The following is a 20708-nucleotide window of genomic DNA, read 5'->3' on the forward strand; positions in this document are numbered from 1 at the left end:
AACTGTGGAAAACTCTCCTTCAGAAATGGAGAAAGCAGCTATTTGAAATGCAAAGGTGGTTGATTTTCCAGAGTACAATCTAGTATAGGAAAACTCCTCCGACCATATCAAAGACACTGATATTGATCTCATTTATGCATACGGTAACTATTTTCTCTCAGATCTGAATAGTTCAGTGTTGATGATATTCCCTCAGTTTGCTTATTGAGGGATAGCTGCAATTACTGGACACACTGGTTAAGATTTTCATATCAATCTAGAAGAGGTAAATGCATCTCTTCCATTGAAATTAATCAAAGGTATGTGTCTAACTCCCTCAGTTGTATGCAGTATAGTTGTAGCAGTATCAGTCTCAGGATTGTAGAGAAACAAGATGGGCGAGGTAATATATTTTATTGGACCAACATTTGTTGGTGAGAGAGAGAAGCTTCCCAGCCACACAGAGCTCTTCTTCAGACCTGGGAAAGGTACCCCCAGCTTCACAGCTAAATGCAAGGTGGAACAGATTGTTCAGCACAAGTAATCAGCACATATTCAAGGAAGAGTGGCTGGTTAATACCTCTGCAGTTACAGTCAAAAAGAGGGGGTTAATGGGTTACAGATTGTTGTAATAAGCCATAAATCCAGTGTCTCTGTTCAATACATGATTTTTAATGTCTAGCAGAGTTATCAATTTAAGTTCCCAGCAGAGGTGACGCGTGGGTGGGGAGCATGTGGGGTCTAGTGCCCCCTCAGATTTCTGTGAGTGCTAAGCTGCCCTTGCAGGGCTTGCTCCGCTCAGCCTGCTGGTGGGAAGCAAGCCAGAAATGTGCAGAGGATTGGGGGGCTATGGCTGGCTTGTTCCCTATCCTCGGCAGCCTGGCCCAGGCAGGGAGCAGAGCGGGAAGGCCGCCACTGCCTCCCCAGCTGGCCTCTCTCACGGACAGCCACTGCGCTGCGCAGAGTTACTGACCTTGAGTGCTCACCCTCAGCTGGTGCGAGAAGTGGTTCCATCCTGCCCCCTTTGCTCCCCACACACGGTTGCTGGGGAAGGTGCTGGGAGCAGATTCCCTCTGCTCAGCCTGAGTTAGGGGCACTGCCTGTGCCCCTCACCTCCCCTGCTGAGGTATCTGTGAGGACGCTGGAGCTCCGGGGAGACACTGTGGGTCTCCCCGGGCCAGGGGCACATGCTCCCTGCTCCTGTGCCCCCCACCCCAGGAGCCAGTGGGATTTGCTGCCCTGCCCCATGGAGGTCGGGCTGGAAGGTTCCTCCCAGAGGCAACGCATGGGGCACTCACGTGCCCCCATTTTACGCTGTGCTCCCCACTATCAGCAGGCACGAGTCATCTCTGACTCCCCGGTGTGTCTTTTGAAAGTGTTGTGCAGGTTTCCTTTGAGGATGAGGACTGATAGGTCAGACGCAGAGTGATTGCTTTGTGAAGAACGTTCACCCACACATGACAGGTTGTTTTTGTCTAACTACTTTTGCTATGCAATCTGTTCTTCCTTGCATTTAGCTGGGACGCTCGGAGTATCTTTCCCAGACTTGAAGAGCTCTGTGTGGTTCGAAAGTGTCTCTCTCTCACCAACAGAAGTTGATCCAATAAAAGATATTAACCTCACCCACCTTGTCTAGTCTCTAACTCCCCTAGACAGCTTTGGAAATCTCAACCTCTGATTTATTTTATTGTTTTTATTTCTACTTCAAGCCCATCACTTGAGGCATGCAGTGGATATAAGTGGTGCATAGGATTTTGCAGAGACGCTTTCTGCAGAGGGTGAATTAGAATGTATTCTCCCCCTTCCTCTGACATCTCTTCCACACTGAGGAAAGGAAATTAACAGTCGCCTTCCACAACAGCCATGCAACAAAACAACATTATCTTTTTTTACACTAGTACACTGCTAACAATCACTTTGACAAATCAGGATTTAATAATAATCACTCTATTTAATGTAGCAGATTCTGGATGAGGAGTAAAATAAATCCCTGAGCCAGGAGAAACAGGAAAAGCAGGCTCCCTTCTTTGAACATTGGGAGAAAATGTCCAAAAATAGTGGGGGAGAAGAGAAAAGAAAGTATCTATTCTCAGTATTTCAAATAAGATTTTAAAATAGCAAGGGCAGCAAGCTGAACTCTGGAGAAAACATAGCAATAACTTGCCATTTTTAAGAATGTCTATATTGTCTGAGAGTGCTGCCCAGACAGCTGGTTTTAAAATGTCTCCATATAACATTTTACATGTATCCTATTTATGAGATAATGAAGGAGAAGACAGATGCATTTTTCGTTAAACTGTTGTTCAGCAGGGACCGAACAGATGCTGTTATTTAAAACCAAAGAATTTTTTTAATACATTTACCTGTGACATTAGCACAATGCATATGTTTTCCCTAGTCCTGTTAGAATGATCTGCTGACCACAAGTGATCTGTTCCCAGTCAATGGCTAATCAGATTTCACTTTGGCCATGCTATTTTTTAGCAAATGTACCGAGGCAAGCTGTAGACCAGAAATGAAAACAGCAGAATTTACAGGAAACTCCATGGGGAACTAGAGAATAGAAATATAAATAAACCTCACAAGTAAAGAAAAACTGTAAAGGGGAAACCCTTTTGAGAAAACAATGCATTTTTGTTCTTACTGTTCTATTCCTATCCATCAAACATGGAATTATATTTCACTCTCTGGGAAGTTAAAACACTGCCACTCAAGGTAAGAGCTATCAGGTGGAAGACAGTTCAGGAGAGAAACAACATCCTATTTGATCCCCTAATGCTGATTTCCTGCTTAAGCCAATAACTCGATAGACAACTAACCATTTCATTTTCAGCTTAGAGCTGCAGCTATGTGACTATTATATAAGCTTTTGGAATACACAGTCGAGTAATGGGAAAAATACATGCCTCTCAGCTCCCTGGCCAATGCCATTTATCTGTCATGGTCTGGAATGCTTTCAAACAGGTATCATCTAAAACAAATTATCAGGGCAGTCAGAGACATTCCTAACACATCCATACCAAAACACCATGGAAGAGAAAGGAGACACTTCTGACAGAACAAACAACTTAATAGGAAAAGCAAGCCTACAGTTGTACTGTAATTTTAATGACACTGGGCCATGCTCTGCAGTGGAAAGGGGTGGAAAAGTCTCTCATCCTTCTGGGGGAGAATTCCCTCAGTGAAGAAATTGAGCAAGTCAGCAGCAGGATGTCATAGAATCATAGAACATCAGGGTCAGAAGGGACCTCAGGAGATCATCCAGTCCAATCCCCTGCTCAAAGCATCTTCCGAAGCCCCCTCTGCAAGTCCAGGTGTAGACGGTATGTTGGGGGCAGAACCAGGGGCTGGAGGTCATGAGGGCATAGTAGACAAGGGCAATGCTCAATGGCATTGCTGCCCAAAGGTAGGTTGGCTTGGGGTGCCATAGATTAGATAGCTCCCGAGAGCAGCGAAAGTTGCAGCAGCCCAGAACTGGGAGGTAACTTAAAGCCACCTTAGACACCTCTTTCCCTGTGCTTAGAGGCACCTCACAAACATCCCACTCAAACTCCCTTACCCCCATTCACTGATGCGTAAAGGAGTCTAAACTTGTGTAACATACATGCTGTGGATCCCAAAGAAAGGGTAGAAGCGAAATGTAAAGAGCAGCTTACTCTGATGTACACTTTGCTATACTCTCCTGGCAGCTGCTTTTCTTGCTCTGCTTTTCTCTGTGGCCTCTTAGTTTTGGTGACTTCTTTAGACTTAACTTGAAGAGATGTGAGGTGACAGTTGCATTTTTGGTGAGTGTGAGACTGAATGCATACATCTAATGGAATCTTGGAATCTTAGCTGCCAATGTATACACTGGAGTGGTGGTGGTAGGGGGGAGGGGCTGGCAGAAGGTATAAGTGACACCAGCTTTGACTCCTTTTTGGCCCTTCTAGACTCACCACTGAATTTGGTCCCCAAATCCACTGGCATTGGAAAGCACAGTACTTTCCCAGAATTGTAGATTTTGAAGTAATCGACCTATATGTTCTGGGGTGCATTCTCAAAGACTGAGGCTTAGCCTCTCTTTCTGCAGGTGCAATTTGCACACACAAAATCATTTGCAGGTGCAAATCAGAATTACTGCAATCAAGTTGCTCTAGGTGCACATATCTCCAACTCAAAAACGAAGTGCAACAATGCAGGTGCAAATTTTGCAGTTACAAACTGCACCTGCAAATTGGAGGCTGCTCTGTCGTTCAAAAAAAGAAAAAAAAGAAAAGGATCTTTTGTATGTGGATATTATGTGCACAGAGAAAACACATTCACCCACACACCTCGTTACAGGTAAGGAGAGATTTTATAAATCACCTTAATAGAACCGTGTTCACAATAAGGGGATACCAAATATCTGGCACATAGGACTTGCAGTGCTCTGAGGGAAGTTTTTGTTGTCTAATAGCTCATATATTTCATTCCTACCTCAAAAAAGCAAGTTGGATTGGGAGATTTGACTCTTTGTATGTCACTGCAAAAATGTCAATATGGTTACTATCCTATGGGAGAATGTGCAACCTTTCGCATAGAACGTGCACAATGGCAAGAAATATTTGCACAGAAATAAACACCATTTGCTCATGCCTCATGTCCACAGGCAGTACTGAAAAAGTCAGATTCATGAATAGCATCCTGGGGCTAACATAATGTAAGAGTATTACCAAGCATTATCACAGCAGCAAGTTTCCATTGCAATAAGCCACAGAGTCAGCTCTCAGCGATGGAAAACACCTCTCTGAGTATCGAGCCCCTTGCTCTGCAAATCCATAGTATAGTCCCCCAGATATCAATATGAAACTGATACAGTACGCTGCGATCTTACACTCAAAACAGGACTAAAACCTCAGCAACATTTTAAATGAGTATGTTTAGAATGCAAATAGAAGACTTTTGTATTCTCTTGTACAAGTGCATTAAACAACTAATAGTAATATAATGAATTGTAACACTGATAAGGTAGCACTACCTACTGCTCCCTGAAAAAAAATCCAAGTGCCTTTATAAATGCAGTTCAAGAAAGCCTGATTATAAGACAGAAAAGACAGAGAGAGATTGAGAGAGGAATAGAGCTTCTGCACCACAGTGTGCGGTGACTGGTACTTCAGATGTTCATATTGCATTGTTATGGTACACTAAGGGCCTGATTCTCCACTCCATTACACCAGTTTTATGCTGGTGTAACTCCATTGATTTTAATGGAGTTCCACTGGCATAAAAACAGTGTAATGGAATGGAGAATCAAGCCCTATAACTTAATAGTCTCAAAAGAGAATGATCCATTACTTTGTGGAGGAAACGACTTAGTTTTTGTTTTTGTTGAAAAGCTTCTTTTTTTTTTACTTCTGCTATGGACTTTAAAAGAATATACACAATCCTACAGGTTTCAGAGTAGCAGCCGTGTTAGTCTGTATTCGCAAAAAGAAAAGGAGTACTTGTGGCACCTCAGAGACTAACCAATTTATTTGAGCATAAGCTTTCGTGAGCTACAGCGCACTTTATCGGGAATGCACCCGATGAAGTGAGCTGTAGCTCACGAAAGCTTATGCTCAGATAAATTTGTTAGTCTCTAAGGTGCCACAAGTACTCCTTTTCTTTATACAATCATACACTAATCAAACTCTCAGTACCATTCGGTGATTGGACTGAATCCCATTTTTGTCATCAGAAGAACACACAGCTCCTGAGTTAGTGTCCAAACTCACTCCTTTTCTTAAGGTTTGACTCTGCTGATAACTCAAAAGCAATACCATAACCTAAACTCCAGCTCCTCCATGAGCTTTCCAGGGCCACCTCTGTCCTAGCTGCCTCTCTCTACACAGCCACTCCCACCTTCCTCATATCCTGTGTGGAGTTAGTAAGTTGCACCTGCCAAAATGAATCAGCAGAAGTTCAGCAGCTTTACGCAGCATTCTAAGACTTGATAACAGGTACGGTCAACCTTCTTGGGGGTTAGTTTTATCAGTAACTCAAATCTCATCCTAGGCTTCCTCCTTGAGCTTGGCTGGCCCTGGGTTTTCCCTCCTCCGTCCTCATGATCCTGTTGCCTCTCCTCTGAAAGCCACTCCACCTCTGTTGTAAGCCACGTGTTGTTAATAAGCCACACCTCTCAAACAAATCAGCTGGATTTTACCATTTTTGTGCAGTGCTCCAGCACTTGTTAACCTGGGTCCCTTGAATAGGCCTGCCCAATCTTGCTACAAGCACAAGTATAATGTCTTGCTTTTGCAAGTACTGGAGTATATTCTCAACTTGATGTTCAGACTTTAGCTGCTCATCTCCCATTATTGCTAAAGAATTACACAACAAGAATACTTGTTACCTGAAAAATTGTGCTAAAATACAGTGTGTGATACAGTCCATCATACCTGAACATATTGAATGACAGCAATGCAACAAAATACATACCATCAAATATGCAAGTATGCATGTGAAAAATGATACAGAATTGCATCCATATGAAGTATAGCGACTAATAGATGAATTGTGGGGGAGTTAAAAAGAAATAATTGAATCAAGGGGTAGTGATGTTATTAAGGTGACAGTAGAGACATCTTATTTTTATGATATGTCTAGTATCTGAAGATGGAATACCTACTATATAATTCTCTGTGGGTCAACCATGGTTTTCTACATATTAATAAGTGCTTCTGATGACACTTCATTCAATCAGACTATTGCCATGTGAGCATTTTGAGTGAGACTTTTTTATATTAATCAAATTGAAAATGTAATGAGCCTCTAGGAAAAAAGAAAGGTCAAGAGCAGGAATCAATTGTTAATATATGATAGAGAAGCCCTATATTGTTATTTATTTTATATTTTTCAAATAAAAGAACATTTAAAAAATGAAAAACTGGAATTTTCCATTGGACACTGCATTGCAGAACACATTTTTTCCCCCAAAAGCAACCATCTTCAAGCAACTGGGCAATCCAAATGCCTGAATGGTATTGGGTCCTCTGCGATACAAATAATGTGTGGATTTGAAATAACTTTCACTATAACATGACTGAATTTTACAGATCATCACAGAATTAAACATAAAAGGATGTTAGTCACTTTGAGTCAATGAAATTACAATTCCCAGTATGTTCATGTCACTGATACATAGAAATTATTTTTAATTAAAAACCAATTGTTTTGATGATACACTAGTGGATTATGAACTTTGATGATTTTATTTCAAACATGGCCAACAGGGTGCTATCAGCTGAAAAGTGCACAGTACCTCAGAGAACAAGTCAGGAAAGAAATGGATTTGTTCAAGAAAGAAAGAGAGTTCCACACAGGACCAGAACTAAAAACATCAGAGTTCAAATCAGGGTTCTGAAAAATCTCCCTTTGGGGTCTTGGGTAAGTCACTTTATTGCCCTGCCTTATCATCTTCATCCTCAAAATGAAAATCTACCTTGGAGGGATGCCATTTGTAAAGTCGAGTGAAGTTGAAAAGTGTTAATTATTATCATCGATTTGTTTTCCAATATTTGGAATGTTTGTTTTTAAACATTTAAGCTATGCTCTAAGAAATACTGAAAAACAAAACAAGAGTTTCTAATGTTTCATATCTTTTTCCCTTCATGGGAAACAGATCCAAGATGATAGTCGCTAAAGTGCTTGTATGGAATTTAGTGAGGTCTACCAAGACTCACAAATTTCCCACACTTTTAACTGATGATGATGTAGAATGCAATTATTACAATCAACATCTCTTTGGTTAAACAGGCACTGTGAAATATTTTAGACGCAAAACACATCCTATTTTAAAACCATCATAATCTGGCTGGAAATTTTAAACCCAACAAATAATAGCAGGTGTTATCAGGTGGTCAGATAGTTAATGACTGAAGTAGACAGGCACATTTCAAAAATTGCACCTTCAATTATTTGTCTCAGGGAGTTGTGGGTGAAAAATGAAGGTGAGCATAGTTTATAAGTCTAGCCTAAATCTCTTTTGCTCAAAAACTTATCTAAGGCTTTGTCTTCAGCCTTTTTATGCAGGCAATGCTGTGACAGCAATCCAGCTAGCAGAAGGAACTCAGATTAAGGAACAATCTTAGTACGCAAACCATGCTGGCATTCTCAATAATTATTTTAACTAAAATGAAGTCAATAAAGGGGAAAAAACAGTGTTTGCCAAATGGAGATGGAAACTATTCGGAAAAGAAACTTCTTGTTTAAGTAGATATTACACACAACAGAGAATAAAAACAAAAATGGAAACTATGAAATGTACTTGCCAGTGCACACTGACATAGCTTATAAAAGGATTATTAGATGAATTTGCTTCTGAATGAGTTTCACTGCAGGAAGAGAAACTGGAAAGAGAGCCCTGCAAATAATTTTTAAAAGGAATTGAAAAGCATACGTTACTTACCCATTCTGTATAGCAGCTGTTGGATCATAGGTCAAAGCCATGCCAGCCTGCACATAGTTAGGGGAAAAAACAGATTTTTACTCTAGCTGTAGACAAAATGGCATAAAACATTCTTTCACAATTCCATTTAACATGCATTCAGTTTTGATGTACAGTGACTTAGGTCCACAAAGAAAGCTAAAATTTCTCACCGTAGTTTGGAAAGTCTGGTTACCTTCCTTGACAGAGATTTCCCCAGCCTATCGGTTGGGCTAGTACTTTTGCTATCCTCTCCCTATACCATTCGAAGCCAAATTGTGCTCTTAATTACACCAGTATAAATCAATAACTCCACTGTGATCAATGGACTTACTCCACACTTATACTGGTATAACTGAGGGCCAAGTTCTGCTACCTCCCAATGAGGCAGGTAGTTCATAAATAGATTCAGACTGGGTATGAAAGAGTTACGCTTAGGAACAGCTACATTTTCTTTCAAAGACCACACCTTCTATGGCCAGATCACTCTATGATTCCTCTGTACTGTCAGCAGCAGTTGTAGTTTGTTGTCTGGGACAAGTAACATTGAATCTTTTCTGCAGTCAAGCAGAAAAGCACAATCAAAAAAACATGCTGATTACTTTATAAAATATTTTAGAGAATGGCTGTCTAAAGAATTTGTTAAAGCGCTACACACTGCCTTTCTGCTATCAGTCACTGGGACAAACCCAGACGGTAATTACTACAGGATCAGACGGTGACCTATGTGGAATGAGCTGGCAATGTCAAAGCAGCTTCTAGTTAACAACTGTCTACATCACCGTTAGCAAACGTGTCGGCAGGCTCAGCAGAAAAGCCAGGGATGGGTCAGAGATGGAGAATGAACCAGCCCCCTCACTCCTCCAGGCGGTACTTTTGTTCAGGGCTGAGGCAGACTGGCAGGACAGTTTGGGAAGCACAAGCTCCTCACCATGTTGTGCCACCACTTGAATCTCCAGAGCTGACAACCCACCGCCTCTCATGACTGCTACATTCATTTGCATTTTTCTTTAAACAGGGGACATTTATTTTTTAAAAGTTTGTGTGTTTTAAAGTCCTGCACGAGATGTGAGGCTCTGACATGGGAGAGGGAGGATAAGGGAGGGAAGGGAGAAGGTAGATGCTCCCCAGGCTCAGCTGCCCAGCAGACCTTCTTTAAAAGGATTCCAGGGTGTGGAAGATCTCTATGGAAAAGTGGACATAAACTTATGCTGTAATAACTGTACTGCAAGTTTCACATTGTTGACAGGACAAAGGGCATTGCCAGGTCTTATCTATCTAAATATTTACAAGGAACAACCACTGTTACTATCTGAGCACCTGCCCCATCCCACATGGCTCCCCACAGGGATCAGGAAAGGGGGATGGTGCATAGGCTTAATGAGCCTGAGCCTGGTCCGGCTTCTGTACAGACAGGGGATGATCCAGGCAGGACTGTGGTGACAACAGGGCACAGAATGTTTGGTTGGAGACGGTTTTCTGAAAGTGTGAGTTAACACAAAAGCAGCACCTTGGTCTACAATGTGACCGGCTGCGTTTTCAGAAACAAAAAAGCATTTATTTTCAAATAAAAGCTTTGAATTCAGAGCATCATACTGTTCTACTAACATGGCACTGTGCAATCTGGAACAGGTTTTTCTTCACTCGAGGTTACAATCAGTCCCGGATGTTGGGGCAAGTTTTTGTTTTGTTTTGTTCATTGAAAACGTCGCTGTTTCAATGAGATCTATACAAAGTTATGTGGAAGCTGTCCCAGGAGACTAAATCCATGAATATGTGGCTAATATTTTGAAATAAGTGTGATAGTTTTTTTTTTCACTTGAGTCATAGCAAAAAATGGCTGAAGAACATTTCTTCAAACTTAATTTAAAAAACCCCATAGTTCGGTTGAGTCCTAAAACTGAAAAATTCAGCCTAAAAAATTGTGAGCATCCAAAATAGTGGTAACTATTCACAACCTTAATTCTTAGAACTACTACCAACAAAAACTCTGTGTGTGTGTGCGCGCGCGCACGTGCACAAACATGTCCATCTGTCTGGAATATGAAATAATCATTATTTGGAATCCCTAAATATGTAAACTTTAACAAAATATATGATGGTAGAGACATAACAGATGTTTTGTCATGTGTTCAGCATGATCCACTTAACTCACCCATTGCTTCTCCATTCCTTTATACCATTCCATTCCTTTCTGCTTCCTCTGTGTATCGTATTGTTTAGAATAGTCACATTACCCAGAAGTGGAAAGTTTTCCCAGAACACTGCCAATAACACTTGTATACCAAATGTATTTTGCCTGTGATACATTTTAAAAACTTTTTTTACAGTTGTAAAATTTGTTATCGGTGCTACTTTTTAATATCCCTCTACTAGAAAAGACAACTTAATTAGCATGTACAGGCCCTGCAGGGACAGAAAAAATAGTTCTAACACAGTTTTAAACCTCTAAAAATAACTTAAGAGATTTTCTGTAAATCATGGTGTTTTAAAACTTTAATATTCCATGCTACCCCTGCTCAAGGCTGCAAACAAATGCTATAAACCCTTGGAAAGGAGGGATCCCAAATGGTAAGGCAGGGGTTGTTAGATTTGACATGACATATACAACCTTAAAACTGTCTTTGGATCAGAAATTAATATTGTACCTCCAACACCTTGGATCAATGCAATTTGGAGATAAAATTCCAGTATGGGGGGAAAAAAGGAGGAAATATAAAAATGAATAAATATAAAAAAAAGTCTGTTTGCCAGCTTCTGGGAAGTTAGCGATGTTAAAACCAGTTTCAGTAGAGACTGACTAGCAAACAGAGTGCACCTGAGGCAGGCAAAAGTATATTTATTATGTAGCTATTTTTCCCATGGATATTTAAACAAATTTTTATGGGTCAGATCTTCAGTTGGTGCAAACTGCCAAAACTTCATGGATCAATCTATCTATCTATCCATCCATCCACCTGCCCCACCACACACAGACACTCCCTTGCATATATGTTACCATCACATTCCTAGCTTCTATGGGTACTACAGATAAGGAATACTGTGAACATTATCTGCTTGAAAAAGCAAATATGTAAAAAGCCAGATTCTGATACCCTTACTCCAGACTGAATAGTACAGGGCATACTTGTGCAGTAAGGTGATCAACCTTTTAACTAAAAATTTTTAATGATGACCACTGTACATTTTACTATTACATTTGCGAATGTAAGCGAAAGCTTCATATTAGATAGCCAGACAAGAAAAATACATGCTACAGTGATATATTTTGCCTAGTAGTACACCTAACACAATATTTCTAACATTCCGCACCTCTGAACAGTTTCAAAGAGCTGCCATTTCAAACAGCTGCAAAATAGAGAATTGTTTATTCTTTCCCAGCAAATTGTGTAATTCTTCCCTACAAAATTGTACTGGCCTGAGGCCCAAGAGAGCCAATAATCATCCTGCACCAGTGACAGGTTTACAGTCTGAAGTTTCATGACTCATCAGGGCTAGAAATTGATGAGTAACTACAGCCTATGTGAAAACCATCCATTGTTTTCTCCATAATACAATAACCAGAATATTGAAAACACTAGATAAATTATTTGAGGGATAGCATCAGACTTCCATCCAATGATGATGCACACTGCTGGAAGGATGTTCTCGAGAACAAAGAGATGAAGGCCACATAATTCATGCCTCAATTTTTTCCTGTTCCTCAGCTGTGTGAAGTAGTGAATACTGTCTTCCAAGTTTTTTCATCCATCACTATTACTTATGTTGCAGTGAGGGGATAGTGTCTCCTTCATTCTATTAGCAGTGGCATTAATGATGAAATACTAACTGAAACCCCACATAGTTATTTATCAGGTAGTTTTTTTTGGTTACTGAATATTTGGACCACAGATTTTCAACACCAGATAGGCCTGATGGTGGGACCATACTTTGCTGTTTATTGATCTTTTTGGTGACTGTGTACTTTTGGGTACCCCAGAATTTCAATATCTAACCAGTTCAAAAATTAAATTAAAATAAAAGGGTAGCATTGGCAATTATTATTGTTAATAATAATAAACAACTTCCTGGGTGACTAGAGAATGAGTAGGCTTAGGATATCACAAACTCCACAGAAGTGAAAAAAGATTCACTGATGGGGGAAGTGATTTTTTATTTAGTCTGTTTAAATCTCTGTTTGTTTTTCTTAACAACTTTTGAATTCAAATGCCTCATGAACAGTTGGAAGAAAGGTCATTATGTTAAAGATTCAACATCCCATCCTCTTCCCTTCAGGGCTAAGAGAGTTCCTAACCCACCTTGCTGGCTCTTCCACTGAAGACCTCCATTGAAACAGAGAAGACAAGACTTAACATTTAGAAGGTAAAAAAACAGAAAAAAAACAACAAAAACAATCTAAGAATTCACTACATCTAGTAACTTTGCAGACGACTAGTCTATTAGGATGGCCAGGCATCCAGTTTTAGACTTGAACACCCGGTCGAAAAGGGACCTGGCAGCTCCGGTCAGCACTGCTGACTGGGATGTTAAACGTTCGGTTGGCGGCACAGCGGGGCTAAAGCAGGCTGCCTGCCTGCCCTGGCTCTGCGCAGCTCCCCAGAAGCGGCCAGCATGTCTGTCCCCTAAGCACAGGGGCTATCAGGGAAGCTCCGCATGCTGCCCCAGCACCAGCTCCGCAGCTCCCATTGTCCGGGAACCACAGCCAATGGGAGCTGCGGGGGTGGCGCCTTCTGGATGTGGGCAGCATGCAGAGCCCCCTGGCCCCTCCGCCTAGGGGCCAGACATGTCGGCTGCTTGTGGGAGCAGCATGGAAGCAGGGCAGGCAGGAAACCTGCTTTAGCCCTGCTGCGCCGCAGGACCAGGAGCTGTCTGAGGTAAGTGCCGCCCAGCCAGAGCCCACTCCCTAAAGCCCCTGCCCCAGTTCGGAACCCCCTCCCACACCCTAACTCCCTCCGAGACCCCGCATCCCAACCCACACCCAAACTCCTTGCCCCAGATCGGAACCCTGTCCCACACCCAAACTCCCTCCCAGAGCCCGCAGCCCACACTCCCTCCCGCAGTTCAACCCTCTTCCCCAGCCCTGAGCCCCCTCCTGCACCACAACTCCCTACCTCAGCTCTAAGTTCCCTCCTGGAGCCCGCACCCCACACCCCCTCCCGCACCTCAACCCCCTACCCCAGCCATGAGCCCCCTCCTACACCCAAATTCCCTCCCAGAGCCTGCACCCCACACTCCCTCCTGCACTTCAACCCTCTACCCCAGCCCTGAGCCCCCTCCCGGAGCCTGCACCCACTCTCGCACCCCAACCCCAGCCCTGAGCCCCCTCCCACACCCAAACTCCCTCCTGGAGCCTGCACCTCACACTGCCTCCCACATCAACCTCCTGCCCCAGCCAAGAGCCCCCTCCAAACCTCTCGGCCCCAGCCATGAGCCCCCTCCTGCACCCCAAACCCCTTGGACCCAGCCCAGAGGCCCCTCCTGAACCCCAAACCCCTCCTCCCCAGCTCCACCCCAGAGCCCACACCCACAGCAGGAGCCCTCACCCCCTCCCATACCCCAACACCTTGCCCCAGCCCAGAGCCCGCTCACCCTGAACTCCTCATTTCTGGCCCCACTCTGGAGCCTGCACCCTCAGCTGGAGCCCTCACCCCCTTCCACACCCTAACCCCCTACCCCAGCCCAGTGAAAGTGGGTGAGGGAAAGCAAGCGACGGAGGGAGGGGCGCTGGAGTGAGTGGGGTCAGAGCCTCAGGGATGGGGCGGGGTGAGGGGCAGGGCAAGGGTGTTTGGTTTTGTGCAATTAGAAAGTTGACAACCCTATAGTTTATACTAAAACATCCTGTTATTATTGTTAGTCTGTCCTCTTCTTGCCCATTTATTGTTTGTCTCACCTACCTGTTACATCTCGTCTTTGGCATTTTAAGTTCTTTTGGGCATTTTCTTTATATTTATACAGTGCCTAGCTTGATGGGACCCTGAGTAATTGCTCTTGGTGCTAATACAAATAAATAGCAACAACAATATTAAAACCTTTCAGGTCTTCTGTACACATTATAGCAAAGCTAAATGGGCACAAATAATTTTTTAAATCTTCAGTTCATCTTTACATTTTTTTTGTGGTTGATAACTAGCTATTCCCGAAATAAATATTCTCTCTACCACATATATAGCTGTCAACGGATAATCTGAAAAGTTTAGACCAGTGACTATTAAAGGCACAAGGAACACCAGCTCTATGAAAACTAACTAGTTTTGATCCATGGACATTAATCATGAAAAAACACACTTTAATTTTCACTAACTTCACTCTCATTTTAACTACAATGAATTGTGAAACTTCAAAGGCATGCAAGAAAATAGGTATTTGCAATTTTGCAGGTTTTCAAAAGAATGACATTTTAAATATTTTATATGATAGTTTTCTAATGACTGACACCAGAAGATGAACAGATTCTAATGAAACTACTCACTCTGCATCTTTCTTCAGACTTAAAAATCCTTCCTTGAAAAACACACAGGAAATAACAGAAAATTTTGCATGTCTCTGGAGGACAAGGGTTGGTTTAGAAAGGAAGAAACTTGAACACCCTCATCCAACATTTTACTTTGCTTAATTCCACGGGCACAAAAAATTGTGCTCAGCGTCTTTTCACTTTGTTATGATTTAAAACATAAATGAGCAAGTTTCCCTCATTAACAAGACCCCCATTTGCATTGTGTATGTAAATTATAATTTGTGAATCACACAAAGAAATTATTATGTTGTGGGATGATTAGTCAAAAAACCGCACAGCTCAAAACCTATGAAATAAGCCAGGTTTATTTTTTCTCAGTAGACTGTTTCTGAACTCTAAGAGCAAGGGCTATATTCTGAACAATATTTTCCTTACACAAACACAAATAAAGACCAATGCATGGTAAGGTCTAGCCATTAAATTCTGTGAAACATCCTTCATTTGTAGAGACCATTGAAGGGACCATTGTGATCATCCAGTCTGACCTCCTGTATAACACAGGCCATAGAACTCCCCCAAAATAATTCCCAGAACATAATTTTTTAGGAAAACATTCAATCTTAATGAGAATCCACCACAACCCTTGGTAAACTGTTCTAGTGGTTAATTACTGTCACAGTTAAAAATATACACCTTATTTCCAGTCTTATTTGGCTAGCTTCAGCTTCCAGCCATTGGATCATGTTACGCCTTTCGCGGCTAGACTGAAGAACCCATTATTAAATGTTTGTTCTCCATGGAGATACTTACAGACTGTAATCAAATCACACCGTAACATTCTCCTTGTTAAGCTATGTAGACTGAGCTCCTTGAGTCTGTGACTATAAGGCATGTTTTCTAATCCTTCAGTCATTCTTATGGTTCTTCTCCAAACCCTCTCCAATTTAGCAACATACTTTTTGAGTTGTGGGCACCAGAACTGAACCCAGTATTCCAGCAGTGGTCGCACCAGTGCCAAATATAGAGGAACTCCTACTAGAGATTCCCCTGTTTATGCATCCCAGGATCGTGCTAGCTTTTTTTGGCCATAGCATCATACTGGGTTCTCATTTTCAGCTGATTATCCACCATGACCCCAAATGTTTGGGCAACAGTTTCTATAAAAAGCTATACCCTCATATTGTTACCTCCGAGACTGAATTTTCAGTTACAAACTGCCTCCCCCTACTATATAGATCTATCTATGTCTGCATGTGCAAATCTATGGTGACATCTACATCTATCTAATCTATCTACAGACACACACACACACACCAGAGGCTACTGGTGTGAGTAAGTGTGTGTGTCCATATTTATCTATATAAATATATATTTTATAGATACCCAGATGCCCTGTGCCTCACCAGATCTGGATCCCCCACTCTCCACCCCATCATCTCTCCCCCTGGCATGGGTCCATTGGGTTCTCCAGAGGGCAGCTACTCTAAGTCAGTGGTTCTCATCAAGAGGTACTCATACCCCTGGAGGTAATTAGAGGTTTTCCGGGAGTACATCAACTCATCTAGATATTTGCCTAGTTTTTCAACAGCCTACATAAAAAGCATTAGTGAAATCAGTACAAACTAACATTTTATACAGACAATGACTTGTGTATACTGCTCTATATACTATACACTGAAATGTAAGTACAATATTCATATTCCAATTGATTTATTTTATAATTATACGGTAAAAATGAGAAAGCCAGAAATTTTTCAGTAACACTGTGCTGTGACACTTGTATTTTTATGTCTGATTTTGTAAGCAAATAGTTTTTAAGTGAGGTGACACTTGGGGTACGCAAGACAAATCAGACCCCTGAAGGGGGTACAGTAGTCTGGAAAGGTTGAGAGCCACTGCTCTAGGTATCCCGCTCCTTAAAGTGGGCATCTGCACTGGAGAGTTAGGGCTATGGAAATATAATGCCTCCTGGAGTTGTATTCGTTTCTGTGGGGAATCTCTGAGGAGACAGTGCACTGATGACAACTCTTTCTTCCGGAACCTCCTTTTCTCTACTAAGCACCCTGCCCCCCACTTTCTTCATAGGAAGGATGTGATCTGCATCCATGGGGGCCTGATTGGGCCCCTCTTAAATATAGTTTAGTAAACTAACATTTCTGCTACTACAATTGCCATACTTTTCTTAAAGTGTTTCCGTATCTGCTCCTGATATCTGGCAGGCCTCAAAGCACAAGGATTCTTCTTGCTTTGAGTGCAAATACTCTAACTGAAAACTCTTTTTAAGAAGGAAAAGGGGGCGGGGAAACCAACAATCCAAATGAGATTTATTTAAAATACTGTTTTAATAAAATAAGCTTACTTGGCAGGAAAGTTAACTTGAAAGCATTCTTTCCTTTGATTATTTAAAGCAGTTCTGTGTGAAAAGTTTCACCTTATTAGAAATACTCCTGAATTTGGAAAAGAAGTGGTTTTAAAAAATAAAAATAAAACTCAAGTGTAGACGTGACAACTTTTAAATATACAGCAGGATACAAAAGAAACAGGGACATTTCCCAGTGATGCATGCTGGGAGACACTCATTTTAATACACATGTGCTCCCTGTGCAGCTTCAAGTATTGTGAAGAAATGGCTGGCGTATGTCAGAGGTGAAAATATCTTATTTTAAAGCCAAATCAGCAAAAGAGGAAAAGTAGTGATTGGTGAATTGCAAAGGATTCAGAAGTTCAGTGGAGAGCCGTAGCCAAACAATCTGAAACTCTATTGGGCCTTTAAAACCAGAGTGGAAATCTAAATAGAAAGCTAAATAGCTTGTCTTGTGGCATTTGGTCACTTTCTTTTCTTTTTGCCAGCACGAGGAAATCCTGGGATTAGCAAAAATGAAAAATAAGGGTCATGTCATATACCTCCCAGATACTCGCAGATCTGTACAATAGAGTGCAGTTGTCTCAGCAAAAAGGCCAAACCTCATGGTCCGAATTCAGGTCTAGAAACATGCATGAAGATAGCTGAGTGGGATTTGGAACCCCACCTTGCAAAGAATCTGCCTAGGTGTTAGTACAGAGATAGACTACGGTAATGTCTGCACTATGGAACTTGCCCTTCATGGCGAGTGGGGAAGGCTTTCAGAGGCTGTTATGAGGAGGTGAGTTCCCGGAAGTGGAGATCCAATGAAACCAAGCTGCCAGGGAGCACAGGAGGACTGGCAGCCTCAGATTCAGCAAAGAGAGAGGTCAGTGAATTGACCTGTGTCTCAGGCTGCTCGCCTGAGATCCAAGGGAATTTTTAAAAAATTGCAGGACTTCGGGGCTAGACCTCTTACTTTTTTTGCATGGGGCAATCTCTGCCCCAGTGAAAGAATTTAGAAGAAACCCCATGACGGTAGAACCACGTGGAGTTTTCCTACCCCCATGAGAGACTCCCAAGGCTTTTTCTACAGGAAGGAAACCTGAGGCTCAAATTTTTAGACTAAGCAAACTTTTGCTTTGAATTCTGAATAAAGTTTCAGGTCAGTTCTTATTTTATTCAAATTGAGCCATTTATTTTGAATCAATTTTAACTGTCTTTTATAGACCCGAATCCAATGATAGTGAAATCATATGTGCTGAGATTTTCAAAAGCACTTATGTGCATTAGGAACTCAACTCCCCGTGACATTAAATGGGATTTGGGCACCCAACTCATTTAGGCATTTTTGAAAATGCCACCTGTAACACCTGACTCTTGTGTTCCTGTGGAAGACTTAAAACACTACTATGTAGATTTTAACTCATTAAGTCAATATACGTTTTCCCCCCTGCCTTCTGTTGCTATGTGTTCCTTGTCTTCTCCCTAGAGGTATAATTCCTCTTTTTGTTAATTTAAGCTCTTATTGAAAGAATGCATACAAAATAGTCCTAATGCCTAACATACATGCACTCTAACACATAAGAAATGTCTTTGGGCATATGGGCTGCATATGTGTGTAGTACTGTGTGTCTGGACAGGTCTGGAAATTATCTCCCAAAGATCATTCCTACACACTTAGGGTTATGGAGCACAGCTAAGTGCTACCTGTCTCCTGCGAAGCACAAAAAGAAATCTATGCCCGAGTTATAAATGTGCCTGGTACAGACCTCCTCATCGTTTCTAAATTCCTGCTTTTGGTAGAGAGGGGAGGGCTGGTACCAGGATCAGCAACTTTGACTGTCCTCTGACTTTACAACACAGGGGGGAAATCTCAGTCTCCGAAATGACCTATGTAAATTTTTCTTTCTAAATTGCAATCTAGCACTGAGCAGAACTGTAATGAATGGAAGATCAAAACAAAAAGACAGTTCAAAGAAACTATTCAGTACAGCTGTGATTTAAAATAAATAAATAAATGCATGTTTATTTCATTTCTTGAGAATTTCCCACAAATAGATAATCGTGGCTAAAAGCAAAACATCACTTTGTTAATCTATTGGCTGTTCACAAAAGGCAGTGTAGCCACAGATAACAGGAGCAGCTATCAGTGTAAAGAAAAACAAGCAATGAAAGAATTATCACTGGAAATGCAAATAATTTGTTACACACATCAGGCCAAATTCAGATCGGATGGAGGCATATGGAACGCCCTGACTTCACTGGAGACATATCTGCTCAATAAACTCTGATTTTCATGAGATTAACCTAATGGTTGATACTTCTGTAAGAAAAAATAATAAATACATATTTAAATCCCCATAAAATCTCCCAGACACACTGAAGTGATTTGTCCATCATGATGAGAAATCCAATGAAATTACAGCAAATGTTACACAGCCATAATTAATATGTCTCTTCTCTCTCTTACCCTCCTTTTAGTGCTGTACTGCCTGGGATGTTTTCAAACCAGAGGGCCTGATTCCCTGCCCATGAATCAGATGCAACTATGCCAAAATCAGTGAAGTTACGCTGGTGCAGAACTGGTGTGAGCGAGATGAGAATCAGGCCAGAATCTCACCAAGAATATTTCAAATATTTTTGAATTTCACTGTACATGCTTCTGTAAGCTAGGCCCTAATAACCTCAGTCCTCACATTAGTTACACAATATCGTATCTCAGTCAAATCATTCAACATGATGAAACTTTTCAAATGCTTCAAACTTAGAGGGGGAGCTAGGAGATTAGAAAGTACTAGGTGAAGGTCTTCTATTCTTCATTGCTTTTAACTTGGCTTTTTGAGAAACCATCCTCATAATAAGAACTGAACCAAAAGTGTTCTGAAGAAACTCCGTCGGGCTCTGTAGAAATTACTCTAAAACCTAGAGGGCCAGCTGCATGCAAACTCAACAGAGTACAAATTAAAGCTCTCCTTTGAGCTCCCTTGATTCTGATGCTTCTGTCTTCCTGGCCCTGCACTGGTCTAGAGAAGCTCTAACTTTATGCTGCAATGCAATGGCCACAAGGGGCTGAAAATGCAGCTGGGATCAGTGTGCCATAGTGGTGGTACCCTGAATTACCTCCCCTTTTTCCATAAAGGAAAGCTACAGATCTGAGAATAGAATGGACAGCGAGATAACAATGCAGTGATTCGTTCTTCTTAACTAAATCTCCTGCATTTTTCCCCCTACATCAAAGTATTGCACACAGCTGCCTGTTTCTACTTTGCATACCCAAACTTGAGGCCTTTGACAAAAGTGCTGGTGCCATTTCTCTGGAGTCTGTTCTCCTAAACAATAGCCCTCATCAGTATTAATGATGATCCAACCTCAGAGGTTTCAGAGATGCAGTTCACATAAGCACCAAGAGTTCAAACATGTAGTTGAATCATTGCCAAATATACTTTGGTCTGGAAATCATATCTCACAAGATGTGGCCAGGTTGGAAGTATCAAGGGAGTATCGCTGAG

The 20708-nt window shown here is 41.6% G+C and overlaps 1 protein-coding gene across 3 annotated transcripts in view; it reads right to left on the bottom strand.

Moving 5' to 3' along the window:
• The window catches only part of RBMS3 (RNA binding motif single stranded interacting protein 3), a 910338-nt gene that overhangs the window by 65453 nt on the left and 824177 nt on the right, over positions 1 to 20708 (bottom strand). For all 3 annotated transcript variants that reach the window (XM_074945627.1, XM_074945630.1, XM_074945628.1), the window contains one exon: positions 8384 to 8430. In XM_074945627.1, coding sequence (XP_074801728.1) covers positions 8384 to 8430 — 47 coding nt within the window. The remainder of the gene's footprint in view (positions 1 to 8383; positions 8431 to 20708) is intronic.

Source organism: Natator depressus, chromosome 2, assembly GCF_965152275.1.
Source record: "Natator depressus isolate rNatDep1 chromosome 2, rNatDep2.hap1, whole genome shotgun sequence".
Lineage (NCBI taxonomy): Eukaryota > Metazoa > Chordata > Testudines > Cheloniidae > Natator > Natator depressus.